Here is a 22,194-nt window from a genome sequence, read left to right on the forward strand (position 1 = left end):
GGCATCCAGAGGAATATCACCAAGACACAAAAAAGATGATGTCTGGATTAAAAACTTAGGGAAGGTAGAGCAAAAAAAATTAGATATGGCCAATGTATGGTGGAAAGTCACTTGTCTTTACCTACATGCTTCCCCTAAAGAGGGTGTCAAGTGAAGCCTGAAACTCTGACCAGACAGCTGGACCCTGTGGAACTGTACCCTTCTAGAGTCAGGAAAAATCAAAATTATTCATTTATAAAAGTGAATGTTTTCTATCATCTGCAGTTTAAGACCTGGCTGGTTTAATGCTTAACTAGAACTCTAGAGAAAAAGGGATTAGTTTTTAAACAAAAACTAAAAGGGAGTTTCAATATGGGGAGGTGGGTGTGGTGGAGAAGGGCAATGACAAGAAAATAACTCAACAAGTCTTGATAACAATTTCTTCTGAAGAGGTAGAATGGTCACCATAAAAATCTAGCATCTCAGATCAGGCACAATTCATTAAGCACATGCAGCAGTCACCTCTCCAGCTCCCAATCTTGAAAAGACAATATCTTTTGACCTTATTCTTCACCCACTGAGTGCACCCCTATTCTCTTTCCTTCCAAAAAGAGGTCAGAGATCCATTACTGTCTTTTACTTTGTGCAGGCAGAACAGCTGGCATTATTATTTTGCAGGGAGAGCTGTTGGGATGTAATAATGTCAGGGTCTGCAGGAGCTACATCATCAGTTTCAGCACTGAGGATGTTCTCTACCAGGAGGCGAGCCGATTCCTCAATGTGGATATTATCCTAAAAAAGGAGGAAATTGCATCAGTTAGGGATAAACAGACTGCAATACTATAATCCTACTTTTATTCTAAATTCATTTCTAAGATTGTCTATCAGTGAGAGAAAGAAAATGACCACAGTTTCAACAGAAAACATCCAAGGTGATTCTTTGATAGTTTGGCAGCAATTTCTGCTCATTACACTTAACAGCCAATTGGAGATGACAAATTTGCAGAGCTTTAAGTGAGTTGATCAGAGGTGTGGCAATTTTAATTAGTTAGAAGAGCACAATCTAAAAATTCTTAGATTTGAGAAAACTACTTCAGATCTGTTTTGCCAACATTTTCATCCTGTTGAAAAGGAAACAACGATGGATAAAGGGACAGCTGGCATATCTAGTAACAAGTAGAATATCAGCTTTTACCCAAGGAGAGGATAAAGTCATCACAACTGTACAGGTTGCTGACAAGACTGGATCACAGTGCCATGTGCAGTTTGGCCTCATTTGAAGGCAAGATGTATTTGCATTGGATGCAAGTGAGAAGGTTTGCAGTGATTTGATGGGGAGGTGGTGTGTTGAGGAAAGATCAAGTTGAGATTGAGGGTTGATTGGTGTTTTAAGATCATTCTTAGACTATAGATTAGAGTCTGAAGAAACTTGATGTGCCAAGAGGGTGAAGAACTAAACTAGGTACCTGTTTCAGAATAAGCTTATCCCATTTAAGATGGGATAAGAAATTTCCTCATCCATCTTTTGGAATTCACTCACATTACAGAATGTATTCAGCAGGCATTTGAGCTACAAAGGACTCCAGGGAATTGGGGTAGTCAGTGGCCTGATGGCCAACAAGCCAAATGTTGTTGGGGGCAGTGGTCAAACAGCAAACTCATTCCTAGTTTTCCAGTTCACCAAAAGTTCATCATCCCTTGATAAATTCCCAAGTTTCTGCTGATGCAGAATTCTGGGCCAGAATAGATAATATTTTGGTAGTCTACTAACTAGAGACTAGTTAACTGGCTAGTAAAGAGGGGAAACAAGAGTGTAACAGCTCCAGATATTGCAAGTCAAAAAGAAAAACAAGATTTCTGGAGAAGAAACAGCAGGCCTGATGGCATCTGTGTAAAGAAAGCAGGACCAATTGCTTTGGATCCAGTGACCCTTGAAATGAACTGAAGAATCAAGCTTCTATTTTTGTTTGTTGGAGAGGACAGTTGCATTTGGAATAGTTTCTAGCTAAACAAATCACCTCAAACCTCAGGCATTTAAATTTGTATATTTGAAATAAAAGAATATTGCACACCAAAGAGAGATGTATCTGAAGGAATCAATAGCATAATTCTTGGATTTTACATGGAGACAACACATGGAAGGCTTGTCCAGACCATAACTCCTCTAGAGAAATTCAATTTCAGTAATTGAAAGATAGACATTAAAATTTTAACCATGGATTCAGTTACCAATTTGTGAATATATGGAAGAGTGGGAGTTTCTCCACCCCCCCCCCCCCCACCACTGGGGGGGGGGGGGGGGGGGGGGAGAGGGGGAGGAGAAGAAGAGGGAGGGAGTTAGATGTGTAAACTGTAGTAGTGTCAATTTATGCACAAAATCACAAGTCCAGAGTATGCAGTATCAAGGTACGCCAGCCTTCTACTATAGTGATAAAAACCCACGTCAAACTATCAAAGCATCTCTAAACGCATCCACAAGTAAATTGTTACCCATTAAATGTGACCTCTGGTTCAGGGCATTTTTGGGCCAATTTGTCAATAGTTATTCTGGAATAAAATTTCCAAGCAATGTAATATACATATTCATGGAGGCTCCAGTTGAATATTAGAAACCGCAAGTCAAAGAATAAAACAAACCAAGCAGGCATGTGATGGGCCACTTTTGCTTTATATGGAGCTGTTTGAGTGAAATGAACTGCCAGAGAGAAAGCAGTGGATGCAGGTACAGTTAAATGTTGAAGACATTTGGATAAAGTACATGAATACTGCAGGCAGGTGGGACCTATTTAGTTTCAGTTTGGATTAGTTGTACTGAAGGGCTAGTTTCTGTCCTGTATGAAAGGTGATAACATTAAAAAGGAACTGTCAAGTCAACCTAGACTGTTTAAGGTGTGCGTGAAGTCAGAATCCATGATGCAAGGAGAAAGGAAATGGCACATTTGTAAGAATGACTAGAACTAGAGACTAACAGGTTAAGTCTGACAAAACATTAAGTATTAGAAATAAACAAAGGTTAGCCTACACATAATTATGTAGGTCATCTGCACCAAGGTCAACATTTATTCTCCAAGACCAGAGTCACAATTGTAGGAAAATAGTTAAGGCACTCTGGCCCAGCAACATTTTTTTCCACCACATTGTATACACCACCCCCCCGGGGGGGAAGAATGAAACCAACACTTTTTTCTTTCCAAAGAAAAAACAATGCTGTTTTCAGCAAGTCCAATCCAGGTTTACCATGGACTTCATGCCTGAATGCTACCCAACTAGAAAAGAGAAGGGACCTTGCCCATTTATGATACCAAACTGCAGCAGTTAGCATATTTGTATAACTTGACCTTACTCCACACCACTGATTTTGCTTTCTAGATGAAGAGTAACTTCCCCAAATCATCCTGGGAGGAAAATCCATTGCCTCATTTGGCCCAATTAATAAATTTGCAAAACGAAACATCATGTTCTTGTGATCCTTCACCATACTGAACAAAAAATCTCAAGTTACAGTCAAAATTCAGAAGTGGCATTGAATTCCAAATTCTAACAAAAAAGAGAAGCTGAAAACATTGCAACCCTCACAGAAACACCTTTCCCCTTATGCCACTGCTAGCAAGTGCCCTTTTATTCCCACACAGCCAGTCTTGAAACCAGCTTTCAATTCATGCCAGCACTTACCCCTGACTCCACATTGTAATGGAGATCACAATATTTATGGGGCACCTGAAAGGTTTCTGAAAAAAAAACTAGAGATTTTTTGCCACTGCATTATCTTAATAAGTGGAGGTAAAAATCTAAGATTGGTAATCAAGATTTTTGGAATCTATGCTAACTATTATGTCATTCTAAACATTATCTGCTTCTTAGAAGGCAGGTCCATTGTCACCAATATTTAGCAACTGGTTTAGTAGTCCTTGGTAATGTCCCAAGTCTGCTTTCTCCCTAACTACAATATTACACAGACAGCTATCAGCCCAGTGCAACCACACCCTATGTTTTGCAAGATCTAATTTTTTTTTGACAAGTGAAAAGTTATACAAGTCTGGACCAAGATCTTTAGAAAAAGGTTGTACTTACGTAGACTGTGTACCCAACATCTCCCTGGTCATTCCAAAGTGACGTTAAATATTTCTGCATGATCACTTGTAAATTTCATCTAGGTTGCTGTTTAGTCTTATTCCCATCACAGTCTTCAGCTATTACTTATGTTCCTCTTCACCTCATTAAGGCTTTGGTTTCTTGACAACTTTAGTCCCCCCCACCCACCCCCATTTGCCCCACTCCATTGCCAACATGTACACTTAAAAGCAAAAACGAAAGTTTTTTTGCTTTCAAAGTATATTTAAAACCAAAAAAGGACCGTGGATACAGTGACTCAAAAAAAGAGAAGTTGCTGGAAAAGCTGGCTTCCTCTACATTGGGGAAACCAAGCGGAGGTGGGAGTTTCTCCACCCCCCCACCAACCTTACCACTGAAAGGTTTGCAGAACACCTCCACTCAGTTCACAACTGCACCTCCCAGTCACAAACCATTTTAACACCCCCCCCCTCCCATTTTTTAGATGACATGTCCATCATGGGCCTCCTGCAGTGCCACAATGATGCCACCCGAAGGTTGCAGGAACAGCAACTCATATTCCGCCTGGGAACCCTGCAGCCATATGGTATCAATGTGGACTTCACCAGCTTCAAAATCTCCCCTTCCCCTACTGCATCCCAAAACCAGTCCAACCGGTCTCTGCCTCCCTAACCTGTTCTTCCTCTCACCCATCCCTTCCTCCCACCTCATCCCACCTCCTTGACTTGTCTGTCTTCCCTGGACTGACCTATCCCCTTTTCTCTCCATCTTTGATCCACCTCCTCCTCTCCCTATTTATTCCAGAACCCTCACCCCATCCCCCTCTCTGATGAAGGGTCTAGGCCCAAAACATCAGCTTTTGTGCTCCTGAGATGCTGCTTGGCCTGCTGTGTTCATCCAGCTTCACACTATTTTGCTGGAAAAGCTGATCAGGTCTGGCAGTAACTGAAGAGAATTCAGTTAATGTTTTGGGTCCAGCAATCCATAAATCATTCACTTATCACTGGAATCAGTGTTTAGTTTTCTTCAGTATAGAAAGCAGGCATTTTCTGGTCCGAAAAAGGTTTCCCCATGGTGGCATTATTTTTGCCAGCTCTGTCAATCAAAACAGTTTTCTCCATTGATCTTTCATGATACCGATGCCTTTAACCACAGGAACATATGGTCAATATTGCTAAATATTCCTTATTTCCAATCTGGCAGTTTAGAAAAGCCTTTGACAGGACATTAATCTTTCCACTAAACTAAGGCAAAAGATGCTTGGGAGCACATCTGCTTTAGTGCAAGGCAGACTGACCAATGTCCCAACTTGGACTTGCATCTATGACCCAGCAACATTGAAGGAACAATTCCTTCAAACACACTCCCTTATCAGCAAGAATTGTCCCTAAAGCCCAAGGGCTGCAGCAGGACAGCACTTTCAAGGCAGGCAACTAATGCTGGTCCAAACAGAATACAAAAGCTTCAACCATGTTAGATACTTAGTCTCCATAAATATCCTTGCCCCAGGTCCTCCATAGTGAAATTCTCAATGTCCTTCTCCAAGTCTTTAAAATGCTCCATGATTAGAATCAGCCAGTGCAGCAAACCAAAATCTATTCAAGCTTTTAGATAAGACAGGGCTTCTTACAGGAAGCTGTTTTCTCAGGCCTATTTGTTTGGGATCTTTGAAAGATGTCAGTTGCAGCATCTGATGAACACTCCTGGTCAAACCCATCATGTCACCCAGATGAAAAATCAGCAACTTCAGGCACTGTAGCACAGTACTTAAGTTTCTTTATACTGCCAGCCACATGCTGCCTAGAATGGCTTTAGAATTAGTTGGTGCTTAGACTAGACTACTACACCCCCCTCCCAAGTGAGGAAAGAACTCCATCTGCCAGTTTTTGCCACTGGTAATTAACTTAGCCCACAAAAATTTCTTACCTTTGCTGAGGTCTCAAACCAGCCAATGAAACCGTTTTCTTTACAGTACTGATCCAGCTTGGGCAACGTATTGCTAAGTCCCTCTTTTGTCTGGTCACATTTGTTCGCCAATAAGATGGCAGGCACTGGGTTGCCATTCTGCAGCCTCACTTTACTGTCAAGATCATTCTTCCATTTTGAAACTGCTTCAAATGTTGATGCCCTGGATACATCAAAGACTATAAACGCTCCCACTGCCTCCCTGTAGTACACTCGTGTCATGTTGCCAAACCGCTCCTGACCTAGAAACAGAATTGCAAAGTTAACCTTTCAACTTTGAGAAGAGCTTTTTGAATTCACCAGACTGGAGTTGCAGGAAAGGAGAGAGAATATACACTCATGGGAACTTGTAGAGTCACATACATGAGGCAAACCAAAAAGTCAGACTGGATCATTGTTCAGGATAACTATGAAAAAAGTATACAAACTGAGTTTGCTGGTGCTACAATGCAAATCAAACCCATGTTTCTGTAGATTAAAAGTGTGACAAGTTTCAACATTGTCACAGGTTCAGGCCAGGATAGCCATAAGCCTGTGTCCATTTGAGCTCCTGAGGACAGAAGTTGGTTCACTCCAATTATCTGGATCAAAACACTGAACAAACTGGGATGCATGTGCACAAAGTCTCAAGCAATGTCTTTTGCTGTAAATAAAAGAGAGTGTAAGTGTGGGTTGGAGAGGAGAGAAGGGAGGCATGACAGAATTAGCAGGCTTGAAGGAATTTTCTCCATCACCCAGAAAAAGCACCAAACTTGAAAACAGCGTAGGGTAAGAGGTTTTTATAACAAAAAGGACAAAGTGTTGGAGAGAATGCTACATCTAATAGCAGTTCAGCCTCAAATTTTCCCAACCTGCTAGAATATTAAATCCAAGGTCTTTCACATTAAAAAAGACTGACTCCCAACTAGCATTCAAAAATTGAAATTGATTGGCAACTGCACAATCTGATCAAAACTACATGTACATTCAGACATTCTTTCTGAAAGAAAAAAGGTGACATTTCACTATTGGTACCAAAACTAGTATTAAAACAAGGTATTTGCATACATAATATTGACATCACACCAATGACAAGTGAGATTGAACTATCACCATGGATACAAAAATTGGTTCTGGTTTGCAGAAAATAGCACAGGGCTAATGAAGACTCAATCTATCAAGTTGGATTACAGGTCAGAAAATTATCCAAATATCAAAGTAGTAAATGGAGTTACAAGACTAGACATTTAAAGCTGCATTTATTACAAGCTGGGAGATGCCCTTTTAAGTAGCACAAATCTAAAGCAACATGGCTACTCCCCAGTGAAATAAACTGTATCCTCATCATAGGATCTCAGATCATGGGACAAGTCTAAACAGCATTAATCAAATTCTACTCAACAGACGATGAAGCATTCAATATAGACCACAGCAGAAAATGCTACATGTGTGGCAAATGTTCTAGACAAAGGCTAACATGCAATAGGCAATTTTATTTGCATGAAGGGCCAAAATTTCATTTTACAGCAAAGGCACACACCTTACTACAGGCATGCCTGCACAGATTATTCCAAAGCAACCAGCCTGATCTCAAACTTAAGCCTGAGAGAATTTTAAAGTGTGGCTCAAAATATTAAATGACAAAATTATTTACATCAGTACAAGAATTGATTAGAATATTTAAAATTCACTGTCCTATTTGTGACAAAGTGGCTTTTATTCTTTCCATATTAAGCTTCTTAAATTTGAACCAAGCTAAGCTAAATGCATTCATCACTTCACATTGAGGAAAAATTTGGGAGGAGACAGACATGAAAATTGCATGAAGGAAAAATTCCCTGGCAACAAGTGCTAGAAATTTGGACTGATCAGCATCTTCAATTACATCTCATTTGAGGCAATATTTCAAGGCAGCACACAGAGGTTCAGTGGTTAGCACTGCAGCCTCAACGCCAAGGACCCAGGTTCAACTCCAGCCTCAGGCAACTGTCCATGCGAAGTTTGCACATTCTGTGTCTGTGTGGGTTTCCTCCGGTTTCCTCCCACAGTCCAAAAATGGGGAGGCTAGGTGGATTGGCCATGCTAAAACTGCCTGTCGTGTTCAGGGGTGCGTGGGTTAGCGGGGAATGGGTCTGGGTGGGACGCTCCAAGGGGCAGTGTGGACTTGTTAGTCTGAAGGGCCTGTTTCCACACTGTAGGGCATCTAAATCTAAGAAGTCCTTAGACAAACATTACATTTTGTGGCACATGTACAGGTAAAGCACAGCAAACATTGTTATCACATACAAATGGCCCTGGAACTCAGTCTAAACAAGATATTGTTTAAGCAATTTTCCCTTCAGGGCATTGTTATCCAAATTAGTGTTAGCAAAAATCATTCAAATTAGAAACATTTTCCCCAGTGTTCAGCAATGGAATTGTCTCCATTCTTGTTAGTCATGAAGGACGGTTCGTAACAGACTAATATTCTCATTGCAATCTTAAAAAAGCACACTTCAATCATTTTTTGATAGGAATGAGTTTAGTTACTGGGTTTATATCCTGAACATTTGAGCTAACAACTCAACCTACAGAAATTTCAGGATTTCAAGCTGTTGAGGCAGTGAATGAATTCACAAGCTATGGTGATCTTAAAGGAGAGATGTTCTTATTTACAAGTGTAAACAATTAACAATCCTGGTTGCTGTCACTACATAAGCATTTTTGATGTTAGATGTAGGAGTTAAAACTGGCTTTGAATGAGACAGACTTTGGGGTGAATGTGCAGATGCTAACATTCTTGTGCACTGCTGCCCTTGTTCTAGGTGGTAGCAGTCAGATCAGGCAACAGCTGCAGATTGCCCTTCTGGGAAGGCAGTAGTGAATCAAATGACTTTTGTGGCAGTCCATTAGTTTCATGGCCAGCATTACTGGTATTATTCATTCCCAATTTAGGTACATAGGTTTCTATAAAGCTGAGAGCATAATACACTTCAGGCCCAGCTCTTGTACTTATCCTTCCCATTTATCTTTGCTTTGTGTTGTAGCACCAATGCATCTGTTAACTTCCTCAATGGTTTGTCACAAGTAAGCTGCTCTGCATGGGTCAGTCAGAGCAGAGTTAGTTTCCATTTATGGAAAGTGCCTGCCTATTTTTGACAGCTGTCCCTGCAGTATATTAGGTAGGTCAGATTATTTTCAATTCTGGCCTCTTCTTGCAGGGACCCTCCAAAGCTTCAGGAAACTTGCTGTCAATCTCTTCTCAGCCATACCCTACCATGTGAAGTTAGTCATTCAGGGAGGGGAGCAAGTGACATGTTTCACAACCCATCTCTAGTCAGGAGGGGTCTGAATTAAATTTCAGATCTCCTTCACCCTATGCTGCTCTCAGGATATTACAAGTATACAGTTTGAAAGTCTGGCTTGTGCCAAAGAAACACTGTCCAGTATTTGCTCCTCCATCAAGCAGGCATCATGTCAACATGAGGGCTTTATCATCCAGTTAAAACCCAGGTAATGCTTACTCGGATTTACGTTAGAGTAATTTATAGGCTTTTGTGAAAATTCTGATGGCCAGAATGGTTGTTCAGTGGTTAGAACTGCTGCTTCACAGTGACAGAGACCAAGTTCAATTCCAGCCTCAAGCAACTGTGCAAACTTCACAGACTGCTGCATGGGCTTCCTCTGGGTGCTCCAGTTTTCTCAACCCAGAGGGGAAGAGTTAGGTGGATTGGCTGTGGGAAATGTGTTGTTAAGGGATTGTGCAGGATGTTTGTTTTTGAGGGGGACAGTGGTGGGGGAAAATGGGCAGACTTTTTAAATCTAATCAACTTAAACTTTTAAAAAAGTATGCCACATTTCTGTTCTTAGGCAAGACATTCTCTGGTCACAGATGGGAGTTTGACCTGTCAACCTTAAACTTGCATGGAGAGTCTTACCAGCTGCCAAAAATTTTAAAACATTCCAAAATTCAGTAGGGAATTTTTAAATGTCAATATTTTACTTCAGCTCCAGTTAAGCACTGCATTAGCATGGTACACCAGTTCATTTCATTTCTTTCCATTTTCAGGAGGGAACATTTGATTAGAAACAATCCATTATCTTTTCTTGTAAAGATTACCAGGATGTTGCCAGGAATGGAAAGTTTGAGTTATGCGGAAGAAAATCAGCCAAGATTCCCTTGTTAGGTTTGTTTTTCAGAGACCCCCACGGACATGATGCAAGAGCAAGACACTGACCTGGTTACAAAAACACAATCCTTTATTACACAAGTACAAGTGCAGAGGATTGCACAGTATGCTGAGCATCGTGAGTGATTCTCCCAGAACAGGGGACAACCCCTGCTTTTATACCCTTGGAATTGGCCAATACATAAGACAATTACTACATCTGAAACATCATGATTGTGATCATGCCACTATAACAGGAACATGATACAGCTTTGATTGTCTAAGTGTATGATAACAACAGAATGTGATTTCAAGTGGTGGCAACTGCCCAGCTTGATCAAAGGTCACCGACCTGGCCATTTCAGTAGAAACAGGGGTAGGTGGCAGTGTGTGTGGGTAGTGCCATAAAGATTAGAGCTAAATGCTGTGTTTATAGATGTTCTACACCCAATCCTATATGGGCAGGAAGTCAAGAGTGCTCACATACCCCTGTATGAGGGGAGAAGGAGCATAAAAATTCATGGTACATTAACCCATTAATATCTCACTCCTAGGGGTGAAGAGATGCTCTTAGAGTTTTAAAATAAAATCAGGAGGGGTGCAGGTTTGCTAAATAGCAAAAGGTCCTCTTTCCTCCTTCACTTCAGTCACTGTGTAATGGAGTCCATTGTGTTTGTTGTAATAATATCAGTACCTTTGTGGTCTGTCACTTCACTGCAAGGCTCGAGTGTTCCATTGACTCAGAGCAATGTTATCATCAGGGACTCAACTCCTAGCAGGGCCACCCATGCTAGTAAGGTTGGAGAGGAGGAGCCAGAAAGCACAATCCAAAATAAAATCAATGGCAATTCAAGACGATACTGTGACATAGGCAGCTACAGCATTGAAGTAGATAGATGCCCAATGATCAAGGTATGGATTGGCATTTTATTTGTGTGCTGGATACATGCTATGCACAGCAAGAAATAAAACAAACCTAAGTTTATGGTAACCAGGACCTAACAGTAGTAGGACCAGAATATCAAACCCCAAGGCTTAACTGTTTGAATTCTGAATCAGCCAGAAAGAAAACAACTTCATGTCAGAGAAAAGCTAACTGAAATCACAAAAGCAAAGAAGCCACACCAATAAAAGCATGGATCCAACTTATAATAGGTTGACAAGCAGATATCAAGAGCTGAGAAATTTAAAATGGAATTGCAAGCAACTATCAATAGGGCAGGGTCTTTCTACAGAAAAGCTATAGATTTTAAAATAAACACCCTCTTGCAGAAGACTTAATTTGCTTGTAAACTGGGACCCTTTTATACAAGAGGTGTTCCTGGCTAGGTTCTCTTCTCCTTCCCAAAACGTCATCCACAGTAATGGACCATCTTACTGGGACTCGGATGGGAACTTGCATGTATTCACACATCTACCTCCAGAACAGCAGGCTTTTTTCTAAAAAAGAGGAAAACTTGACATGTCAGGATCACTAAGGTGATTAGCATGCTTGCCTTCACTTACACCTTTGAGCATAGGTGTTGGGACATCATGATGCTGTACAGGACACCAAGGCCTTCTGTGGAACACTGATTCTGGTCACCCTGCCTTTGGAAAATGATTATTAAAAGGGGGAATGGGTTCAGAAAAGCAGTGACCTTAAGTTTATAAAATCATGAGGGACAACAAAAGTGAATAGCAAGGACCTTTTCCTTCAGTTCGAGAGACAGTTCAAACAGGGGGCATACTTAAAAAGGTGGTGGAGAAAAAGTTGAGGGTTGAAAGGTTTTATTTTAGCTAGCTGGTGGCTCATTTGTGCCATGGACTGCCAGTGGAAGTGGCAGATGCAAGTACGGTACAGTTACAATGTTTAAAAGACATTTGGCAGGGTGGCCAAATAGGAAAGGTTTGAGGGATATGGGCCAAAATGCAGGAAGGAGATGAGCTTAGTTTGGGAACATGGTCAACACTGACTAATTGGGCCACAGCATCTGTCTCCATGCTGCATGAAAAAGTTGCTGCAACATATATGAAAGCTGACATATTATGCCATGAAGGGTGGGGTGAATAGGATGCCAGTTAAGTGAGGCTTGAGTTGTTGAAATTGCAAAATGAAGTGCACACAAAGTGTCTTCGTAAATAGGAGAAAATAAAACTAGCTTTGGAGGTGGTGGGTGGGTGGGGGGGGGGGGGTGGCAGTGGGAAGCAGGGGAAGGAAACAAAAAGACTGAAAAGGTGAGCGAATAGAACTAGCTGCAAGATTCCTAGCCTGACTTGATTTCAAGAAAAACTGCAGTATTTATATATAGTGACCAGCCCAGTGGAGTTTCCTGTCAATAACCCATAGGACACTGATAGCATAGCTATTGCACTTAAAGGGTGATAGTTAGATTCTTTTGGGAAATGGTCATTACTTGGTGTGACATGAATTTTGCTGACAGAAGGGTACAATGGAAATCCCAAAAGGAAAAAACCAGCATACATCTGCAGTCAAAGATAAATCAGATCCATTAGATGCCAGCCTTCAATTCATTCCCCATTTTAAAAGAGGAAAAAACTGAAGACAGGAACTAACAGCAGTGTGGTTTTGAATAATACAACTTCAGGCAAGGGCAGATGTGACTGAAAATAGAGGGAAAAGGGAAGCTGCTGTCAGTGTTGCATCCTACCATACCAGATTTTTAATCTCAACTGAGTGCTAACATTTATCATTCTTACACTTATCCACAACATTCAGAAGAAATATTACAAGGAACTGTATTGAGCAGAATTATTCTTCAGCTAAATCCAAACACAAGGTGACAGTAGTATTCTATTTTGGAAGTGAACTACCACCTGAACTGTTGCCACAAAATTGTTCAGGAGAAGAGGAGACTTTGAAACAAAAAGAATATCCTGACACTCGGGCATAATTTCTCAATTTACCCTCAAAGGATGTCTGCATGACCGAGCTTAAATGAAGTGGTCACTTGTACATTGTTGCTTTACCTGAAGTATCATCTTTTCAATGAGACATTAAAAAGGGAGGCCTTAAGTTTGGCTGTCTTGTTTATCCAAAATAAAACACCACTCCAAAAAGCAGAAAAATTCCTCCCAGTAAAAACACTTGTTAGCCATTAGCTTGTAATGTTTTTGCTTTATAAAATGTAAAAAAGCAAATCAGATACTGATGAAAAAAAATCACTGGAGATGCCAACAATTAGAACAGAGCCTTAAAATATTTTAAATGACTCAACACAAGCAGATAATGAATTGGTCACACTTCAATTTGTTCAGACCAGCATTTCCTGCCACGTGTCTCTAGTAGTGTAGAGAAGTGACACTGACTCATACTCATAGCAAGTCTAAATCTTGGGCTCCATAACATGCTGGTAACATGCTTCAATTGGCCCCAAAGACCTGCTGTTCATAACTGAATAGCTTAGTCATGCCAAGAGTGCCCATAACCAATTGGTATATCCCACATGCTGTAATAAACTTGTTACTCTTTCTGCATGTTATTGAAATTACATTTACAGGAACTGAATCATTGTTGCATCATGTGCAACTATCCTGGAAACAGATACAACATCATGGAGACAGGTCATTCCCAACATCCAATGGGAATATTAAAAACAAAGTTGAGAAGTTGGCCCCTCTTGTGGAACCAAAGTGATAAGTAAGTTTGGGAAATCAAAAGATCTGTGATCACATCCACCTATTGGGCAAGTTCATCCAAGCCAACATGGTGGCCAAATTAATGCAAGGGCTCCCAGGTTAATTCCCTCAGAACTAAACTTCCTCTGAATAAGTCTGAGGATGGGACATGGATGTGGAACACCTGGCTGTGGGATATCAGTCAGGCTTGTTAGTGAGTCAACTGATAATTGCCTTTGTTTTTGGGATAATATATTGGCTCAGGAAATAGCTGTCTTGGAAAACCAGGCAGCCCCTGTCAGGGATGCTAGTAATCCAGTTTTGAAAGAGGATGGGGCTGGGGGCAGGAGCCGTTTCAGTCAGCTGCTGTGCTTGATCAAGGAACATTTAAAGAAGGGCTGGACACTGGCACAGAGTGGGATGACTTTCAATGACAGCCCCATCTGTACACCCACATACCCCATGAGTACATTATTCCTGGTACTGGCAACAATGACAGTTACAAGGAGCTGTTAGCTTTAAAAATGAACAAAATATGCTGTCCAGGACCTTAACAGCACAGAATTGACCATTTAAGCAAACAGCACTTTGAGTTGTAAATCAGTGTAAGTTAATATTCAACTCCCATAGAATAATAATATCAGCACAGATTCAATTGATGCTACCAAATTCATGAGACGGGAGTTGGTCTCAAGGTTAAAAACAAACAATAAATCTCAATTACAGACTAATCAAGAACACATGCATTTTTAAATCTTCACTTGTCAACACATTGAGACTAAAGTATTAGAAAGTCATGATTCCAACAAGTGATACAATGCTTTAAAGATAGTTCAGAAGAGCAGCTAATTGCTAGTAGTCTGGTACTTGAATTGTTGCAAAGCACAAGCTTTTGTGTTAGCTTAACTGAATGATTTTAAAGTACTGTATGCCATTCCCAGTGGCCACAAAATTCAAATCCACATAACTTGTTGTTAATTCTAAACCTATAGAACAAAATTCATTCAAGGAGAGACAGCACATACATCAGGCATCTAGACCGAAAAGGCAATCGCAAAGACAAGGCTGGACAATGTGGGCAGCATGCCACCCACAGTTTGAAAGTTGCACTAAAAGTAATACCCAAACAACAAGACCACAGACTGCTAGTCCAATTCCCTGCAAGAATTTACTTCCAAGTCTAGACCATACTACAAATGCAGAGACAGGAATGTGTAAATGTCATTTCACATTATGACATGGAAAATGAATTTCAGATTAAAAACAGTGGCTGAAAGCATCTTAAGAGTCTATCCTTCGCAATGGTGGGTATAGACAAACTTTCAGGAGTCCAAACTACAATAAAGTAGAAAAAGGTTCCAGCATTGCAGTAATTTGCACAGAAAACAAATGCTGGAGATCAGTGAGTCAGGTAGCATCCAATGGACACAGAGCAAGTTCGTGAGTTGTTGGGACTCAATATTAAGTAGTTAGTCATTCATCCCCAAGTGACATTAAGCAAAAATATAGAAACAAGAGTTAGCAATTGTAAGTAGTTTCTTGAGACAAAAATAATGTTAAAGCACAGGAATTTTGCCTCAAGGGCAAGGTCAACTCACAGGGACAGAATATAGTGACCAATTATGAACCAGGGAAAACAGCCAACAAGCTGAAACAAAAAAGTAAAACATGTTGACTTAAGAAATTCATCTTTCATTTGGATACCCAGTCTCAAAAAGAGAATTTGCTGCAGTTATTCAAAAACACTGCCAAAGGCATCTGGGCCCCAAAGTACACAATTTTCTCTGATCCTCCTTTCTTCAACCTGCCTTTGTCAAGATTTAAGCATTGCTTCACTAAGCAAAGCATCAATTCTTAAATCCAACAATGCACCAGTGAAGCACGAAGTTATTTCATATTAATTTTTAAATGCAGCTTGAAAGTAGTTAAAATTCAGTCCCATTTTGTTTTGCAAACTTGCAACACCATGTTAATTACAATGGGTCACATTAAAAATGTTAAACATGATCAGACTGGGTATTAAAATGCCAATACCAGATTTTACATCATACCAATCCTAAATTGAGGACTGTTGTCTAAAAAATGCCAACTGAGGTACAACTCCAAACTGGAGAACTAGAGCTGCTCTGAAACTTAACATTCCAAAAATAAAATTTTGGTTCATAATATGAAATAGCATTAATGAATAGAGGCAATTTTGTATGCACCATACAGTAGATCTTAGCTGAGTGTTTCATCCTAACGTGTACATATATCCAACCTGTTGAGATGATTCAGTACAGAATACATTTGCAGAAAAAGGGACTGCCACTGTTTGGTATCTTAGAGTTTGCCTGGATAACAGAACAATATTGGAGTTTATTATTTAACCAGTGAAGTCTGTTCATCAAAATTCCAACTTTTCACAAGAAAATCAGACAGTGATGAAAACAGATTATCAGCATTGCAAGTGGAGGGGAAGGTATGAATGCAACAATGCAGAAGAGGTTCAGAGAGGAGGGGTGGTGGTAAAGAGAGATGTTGCTCAGGGTCGAATACAGCCACAGAAAATAAGAATTCAGTGGATGGGGAGGCTTTATGCAGGAGGAGTGCTTTGAACACATGGAAACTGTAGAAGATGGAATGTTAAGGTAGGAATTTGGGAGACAAAACTGCTGATCATTTCAAATGAATAGGTCCAAACAAACAGTAGCAGTGTAAGAGCTAGTGTTAGAATCCCTTGGTGAGCACACAAGTTATAAAACACACTTGAAATTCTTTTAAAGCAAGGACATCACTGCAATATGGAATGTCTGGACAGTGCTGCCTACAGACAGTGGCTTCTTATTCAGGAAATTTACTTGAAGCAGAAAAAATACATTGACCATCAGGCAAGCTCAGTTGGAAAGTTTGACTGAAAGTATTTTTGTCCCACCTCAGTGAATGCCCCCAAATAATGGGCTAACCTCCATACTACACTTGAGAAGACATCATTTCACCTTACTTCATAATTAAAATCCATTGTCAACCTACTCAGCAGTTTAAATAAATAAAAAAGGGGATTGTGACTTGTATACGGGAAGCCCTATCATCTTCAGTGGATCCTGTTTTTGTTGGTAAAGGAAGAGGGGCAAGAGTCAATAGGAGGAAACCAGAGCTCTGTTGGAGCATTTGCTAATGGTGACAAGTTCAAGCAGATCCCTTCTCACTAGATTAAGATCCTTGAACAGTGAGTCAAACTAATGGCAGATAGTGTTACTATCTGAATTTATTCAAATCCACAGCCTCTGCAAAGTGAGAAAAGAAGGGGTTGCAAATGTCAGTTACAAAGAAATGCTACCAAAGTGCACAAACAGGCTGGTGTTGCTGGTCCTTGCAATCTCAGAATTAATTGTTAACTATTAACCTAAAGGCTATCATTGGCTAGCCCAAGTCTAAAGGCAAGCCTAAATAACTTACTACCAGAAGCAGGAGAAACTGCACTTCCTTTAGTTCTTAGTGATTAAAAGTGTCTTTTGTTGTTTTGAAGTCCAAATGCTTGATAGAGTTTCAAAACCACAATGTTTAGCAGGCAATTAAGCTTACATTTGAATTGACAATTTTAAAAGGCTGAGCTCAATTCTATTCAGTTTTCATAGACCGTCCTGTCAGAGGTGATTGGGGCGTGGGGGGGGGGGGGGGGGGAGTGGAAGAGAAGGAGGGCATGAAAACGTTAATGGTGGTGACAGGTAGCATGGGGCAAGGTAAGGCAAGGCAAAGACCCCCACCATCTCCCGAGGGCTGGAAGAAGTCTGAAATAGGTCTAATTATGGCTCAGAAACAGGAGTAAGTAGACCCAGTCAGTTCTTGAAAAACTCAAAAGCCTGTTACTAAATAAGGAATACAATTTTCATTCATGCCAATTAAGACTTTAAAGTTGAAAATGTGGTTTTCTTCCACTCCTCTGCTTTATGGGAGTTCAACAAAAACCCCAACATGAACCTATCAAGTCATTTAGATAGAGGGACTGGTATTAGAGGCAGTGACAAGAGGTTTTCACTTATCTTCATTCTACTGATGCTTTATCAGTTTCAGAATTTCTAGTTTGTGGACTCCAGCCACACCCTTCACACATCTATTCCCCCAATAAAGATGGTCTCAAGGTCTCCACTTCGTGTGGAAACACCTGAACCATTCCCCACCAGCCTCCTACACCTGGCTGAGCTCATTCTCACTTCCCTTTTAAAAAGTTGTGGCCATGGGTATCACTTCAGCCCTGGTTACGGGTCTGTGGGATGCATGTACATTCCTTGCTCCAATCCTACTCCAGCCTCCACCATCAACTGTCTCCAGTGCATCAATGGCCTCATCAGTACAGCTTCCCTCGTTCAAATTGGAGAAATTCAGTTTGGCTTCCAATGTCTATTTACTCCCTTTCTTGATATCTGCTTCCACCTCTGGCGATTGATTGCCAGTCTGTTATAAACCCATCACATTCCCAGTAAACTCGACTGCACATCCTCCCAGCCTGCTTCCTGTAAAAGCCTGTTCTATTCTCCCAGTTCCTCCACTGCATTTGTTCCACTGATGCCAACTTTGGCAAAGGGGCGTCAAATGTGTCCACCTTCCTCAACATGTGGTAGATAAGTTACTTGAGATTATTCTGAGGGATAAGATATACAAGCATTTGTAAAAACAGCATTTGATAGGGAATAGTCAGCATAGCTTTGTGCATGCAAGATCATTCCACAAATTTGTTGGAGTTCTTTGACAAAGTGACTAGGAAGGCTCAGGGCAGGGCATTAGATGCAGTCTATATGGATTTCATTAAGGCCTTTGATAAGGTTCCACATGGAGGTTAGATAACCTTCCTCTGGAGGTTAGATCACATGGAATCCAGGGAGAGATGACAAATTGGATATATAATTAGCCTGATGGTCAGAAGCAGAGGGGGAAAACTGGAAGCCTGTGACTCATGGAATGCCTCAGGAGTCAGTGCTAGGCCCAATACCTATTGGTTATCTATAATCAATGATTTGGACGAGAACGTACAGAGGCAAGATTAGTAAGTTTGTAGATGACACAAATAGGCAGTACTGTGGACAGCGAGGAAGGTAGTCAGAAACTGCAGCAAGATCTTGATCAGCTGGAGAAGACGGTTGAGAAATTGTAAATGGAGTTTAATATAGATAAATGAGGTGTTGCATTTTTGGAAAGTCAAATCAAGGTAGGAATTTCATGGTGAATGGAAGGGCCTTAAGGAGTGTATTGGAAGAGGGGACTTTGAGCTCAGGTGCATGGTTCTCCAAAAGTGGAGTCACAGGTAGGCAGGGCAGTGAAGGAGGCTTTTGTCATACTGGCCTTCAGTCAGGGCATTGAGTATAGAAGTTAGGAAGTTATGATGCAGTTGTACATAATGTTTGAGGCCACACATGAAATATTGTATTTGGTTTTGGTCACCTTGCTGTAGGAAGGATGTTATTGAACTAGAAAGATTGAAGAAATTTACAACAACGTTGCCAGGACTCAAGGGACTGAGTTATGGGGAGAGGTTGGACAAGCTAGATTCTTCCCCCCCCCGCCGCTTTAAAGCATACAAGATTTTGGGGGGGGGGGGGAGAAGACTTGTAGACGTGTACAAGATCATGAGGCATAGATAGGGTGAAGGCATTCATTCTTCCACCCACCCCCTCCCCCAACTTTGGGGGAAAATTGAGGACTAAAGGGCATCAGTTTAACTGAAGGTTGGAGGGGAGGAATACACAGGAGTGAGGGCCAACTTTTTTTTTAAAAAAGAGGTACGCATATGGAATGAGCAGCCAGAAGTGGTTGAGGCAGGCACATGGGCCTTGTGCTGAGAGATGGGCTCAGTGTAGATGGACATTTTGGCTAGCATGGGCCAGTTTGGCTTAAAGGCCCTGTCTGTGCTATAGGACTGACTCTTCTACAGATTCCCCAGCACCATGGTTGCCAGAGTGCTCAGCCATGTCTGGCCTATAGCCAGTACTTCAGTCCTCACCCCTTCTCTTTCCTCCAATAGCACTAGGGTCCCTCTTGTCCTCACCTACCATTCCATCAGCATTAACAGAAGGATCATTAGCCAACATGTCTCATCTCCCTTGGAATGCCACCACTCGGCACATTGGGTACCTGGCCGACATCTGTCTTGGACTTGTAGTCCTCCAGTGAACTCAGTACCTTTTTCTGCTCAAGAACCGTGCAGCCCTCGACTCATTCAAGAATTTTAGGACCCAAGCACTTCTTCCATAACCTTACCCCAACTTCCAGACACCAGGTGGTGTCATGTGCTGACAATACAAAACAACTTATTACCAGCTAATAATCCCAGTTAGTAGCTATTCATTCTCCCAGGCTGACTTTTTGGGATAATCATGCCCCTCTCTCCTCCATCCTCTCTCTTCACCCAATCTTCAGCACACATACAAACCTTTTTCTAGCCACAAAAAAGTTTGAAGGAGGGTAACCGAGTCAATGCTAACACAAATAGTGACAGACCTTGAGTTTTTCAACAATTTGTTTTTTGCTGCTGATTTCTAGCATCTGCCATTTCACTTTTTTAAAAAAAAGTGAAAATTCTGAATCATGCAGAAACTGAACTGTGCCAAAGTGATCTGAAACTCACTTATGCAAGTTGAGAAATTTCTCCTCTACTAAAATTCAGAATTTCTGCAAAGAGCTCATTTTGTCCAGACAGTAGTTTCCTATAGAGATTAGGCTTAATTGGTGAATTACAACATTTACACTCCAACTTGTCTAATAGACTTATTCTTGTCAAAGTCACAAGATGAAAACTGCAACCAATTTAGGGAGTTGGGATACCAACTAAACACCATATTTTAGAAGCTTTTAAACTGTTGTTGTTGCATCAATTCCACAGGCCCGTCTCTGCTTGCACAGCTCAACCTATGAGCTCAGTCCTGCCGGCTCAAGGCATTCATTAGAGGAAAGAGATATTTTCAGCCTTGACTCAAAGCCTTAAATACCACTTGCCTCATTCAGTTAAAAATCCTTAAATAACTTATACATTCTTCCTAACATCAAAACGAGGATTGGGGATTCGTCGAGGAGGAAATTAGCTTGCTTCTAAATCTGTTAAGTCAGATCGATTATAATGTTTTGTTCAATAAACAAAACAGCACTGAGCTTGGTAAACACTTCACAATCAGAAGTCCGTGAATACATAATCCTTTGAATAATGCAGTTTTGAAAATCCAAAAAAGTTTTCTAGCCCCTAAATCAGAGAAGATTGATTTACAAGTTCTACTCTTTTGGATGGCGGGGCAGAAACCTTTGATCGCTGTACCTATATAGGGAGCCTGGAGCAAAAAGCTCATGGCTGGCCGATATTCTCATCGTTTAGCTCCAAAGTGTTGGAGGAACCAACAATACCTGCTCACAAGTCTCACCCATTTCTATTTGCAATACCTTGTCGGCAAAGCGTGGGCAGGATAGCGAAACGTACGGCATTCTCAGGAATGCAAGCGGTCATCCAGAACAAAGTTAACATCCTAGTATCTCAGTTTACGACAGAATGAGAAGATAAGCCAAACTGAAAGGATTCCCTTGTTAGGAAGAGGAATGCTGTAAGCGCATGACTCAAGAGGCCAATGAGGGATAACAACGATGCCCTGGTCACGGGTCTTGAGTGAGAAGTCTCAGGACGTACCTTGGAGTAAATGCTGTCTTCTCTAGAGCAGTGTCTCTGGAACCTGGCCCGGCTCTAATCCGGATCAACAGAGACCGGAGTTCATTCCCAGCTACAATCCAGCTGCCTTGAAACCACCACCCATTCACCTAGAAAATTTGCTTAAAGCTTGCGAAATTTCACAGCTGATCGCAAACTTGCGAGAGCTATTTATCGAGGAGGTTACATGAAGCGCTCTCAATAAAATCACTCCTCCCTTCAGAGAGGATGAGAGGCGTTGGTCCCAGTTTGGGGATATGGAGCGACAGGAATGGTCATCATTAACTCACCGCTAGCTTTTTGTTAGTGTTTAACCCGCTGACACTTCGTTTGTATTTTTAGGTGGTCGGGCTGCAGTATTGAAAAGGCACAAATAGTCCATTTTAATAGTCTCAGCTTTTAAAAAGCCTGCATTCAGGAGAAAAGTGAGTCATTCAATTCGTTAGTGTTTAAGAATATGATGTTTAGACTTGCACATTGAGAAAACACTTCGTCCATCCAGATTACCTGCAATGTCCCAAAGTTGTAGCCGAATGATAGTGTCCTCTTCCCAATGCAAGACTTTGAGGGCGAAGTCCACGCCAATAGTTGCTCTATAATGCTGGGAGAAAATCTGATGAACGTACCGCTTTATGATACTAGTTTTCCCAACGCCCAGGTCGCCAATCACTAAAACCTTAAACAGATATTCTTTCTGCGTCTTTTCCATATCCCTCAGCCTATCCTCCTACTCACTTTCTAAATATTCGGCGCTTAACCACTTTGAAACAA

General features: G+C 41.1%; 1 protein-coding gene across 2 annotated transcripts; it reads right to left on the reverse strand.

The window, feature by feature from the left end:
• On the reverse strand, positions 1-22,194 carry LOC125458888 (ras-related protein Rab-38-like). Of its 2 annotated transcripts, none has more exons than XM_048544691.2 (3): positions 21,931-22,194; positions 5,977-6,257; positions 1-771 (listed from the first exon to the last, which is right to left on the reverse strand). In XM_048544691.2, exons 1-3 carry the CDS (start codon positions 22,130-22,132, stop codon positions 616-618), a joined length of 639 nt encoding a protein of 212 aa, XP_048400648.1. In that variant the 5' UTR covers positions 22,133-22,194; the 3' UTR covers positions 1-615. The 2 variants fall into 2 exon arrangements, with proteins under 2 accessions (XP_048400648.1, XP_048400649.1); XM_048544692.2 differs by lacking the exon at positions 21,931-22,194 and adding an exon at positions 21,165-21,253.

This window comes from Stegostoma tigrinum, chromosome 15 (assembly GCF_030684315.1).
Source record: "Stegostoma tigrinum isolate sSteTig4 chromosome 15, sSteTig4.hap1, whole genome shotgun sequence".
Classification (NCBI taxonomy): Eukaryota; Metazoa; Chordata; class Chondrichthyes; order Orectolobiformes; family Stegostomatidae; genus Stegostoma; species Stegostoma tigrinum.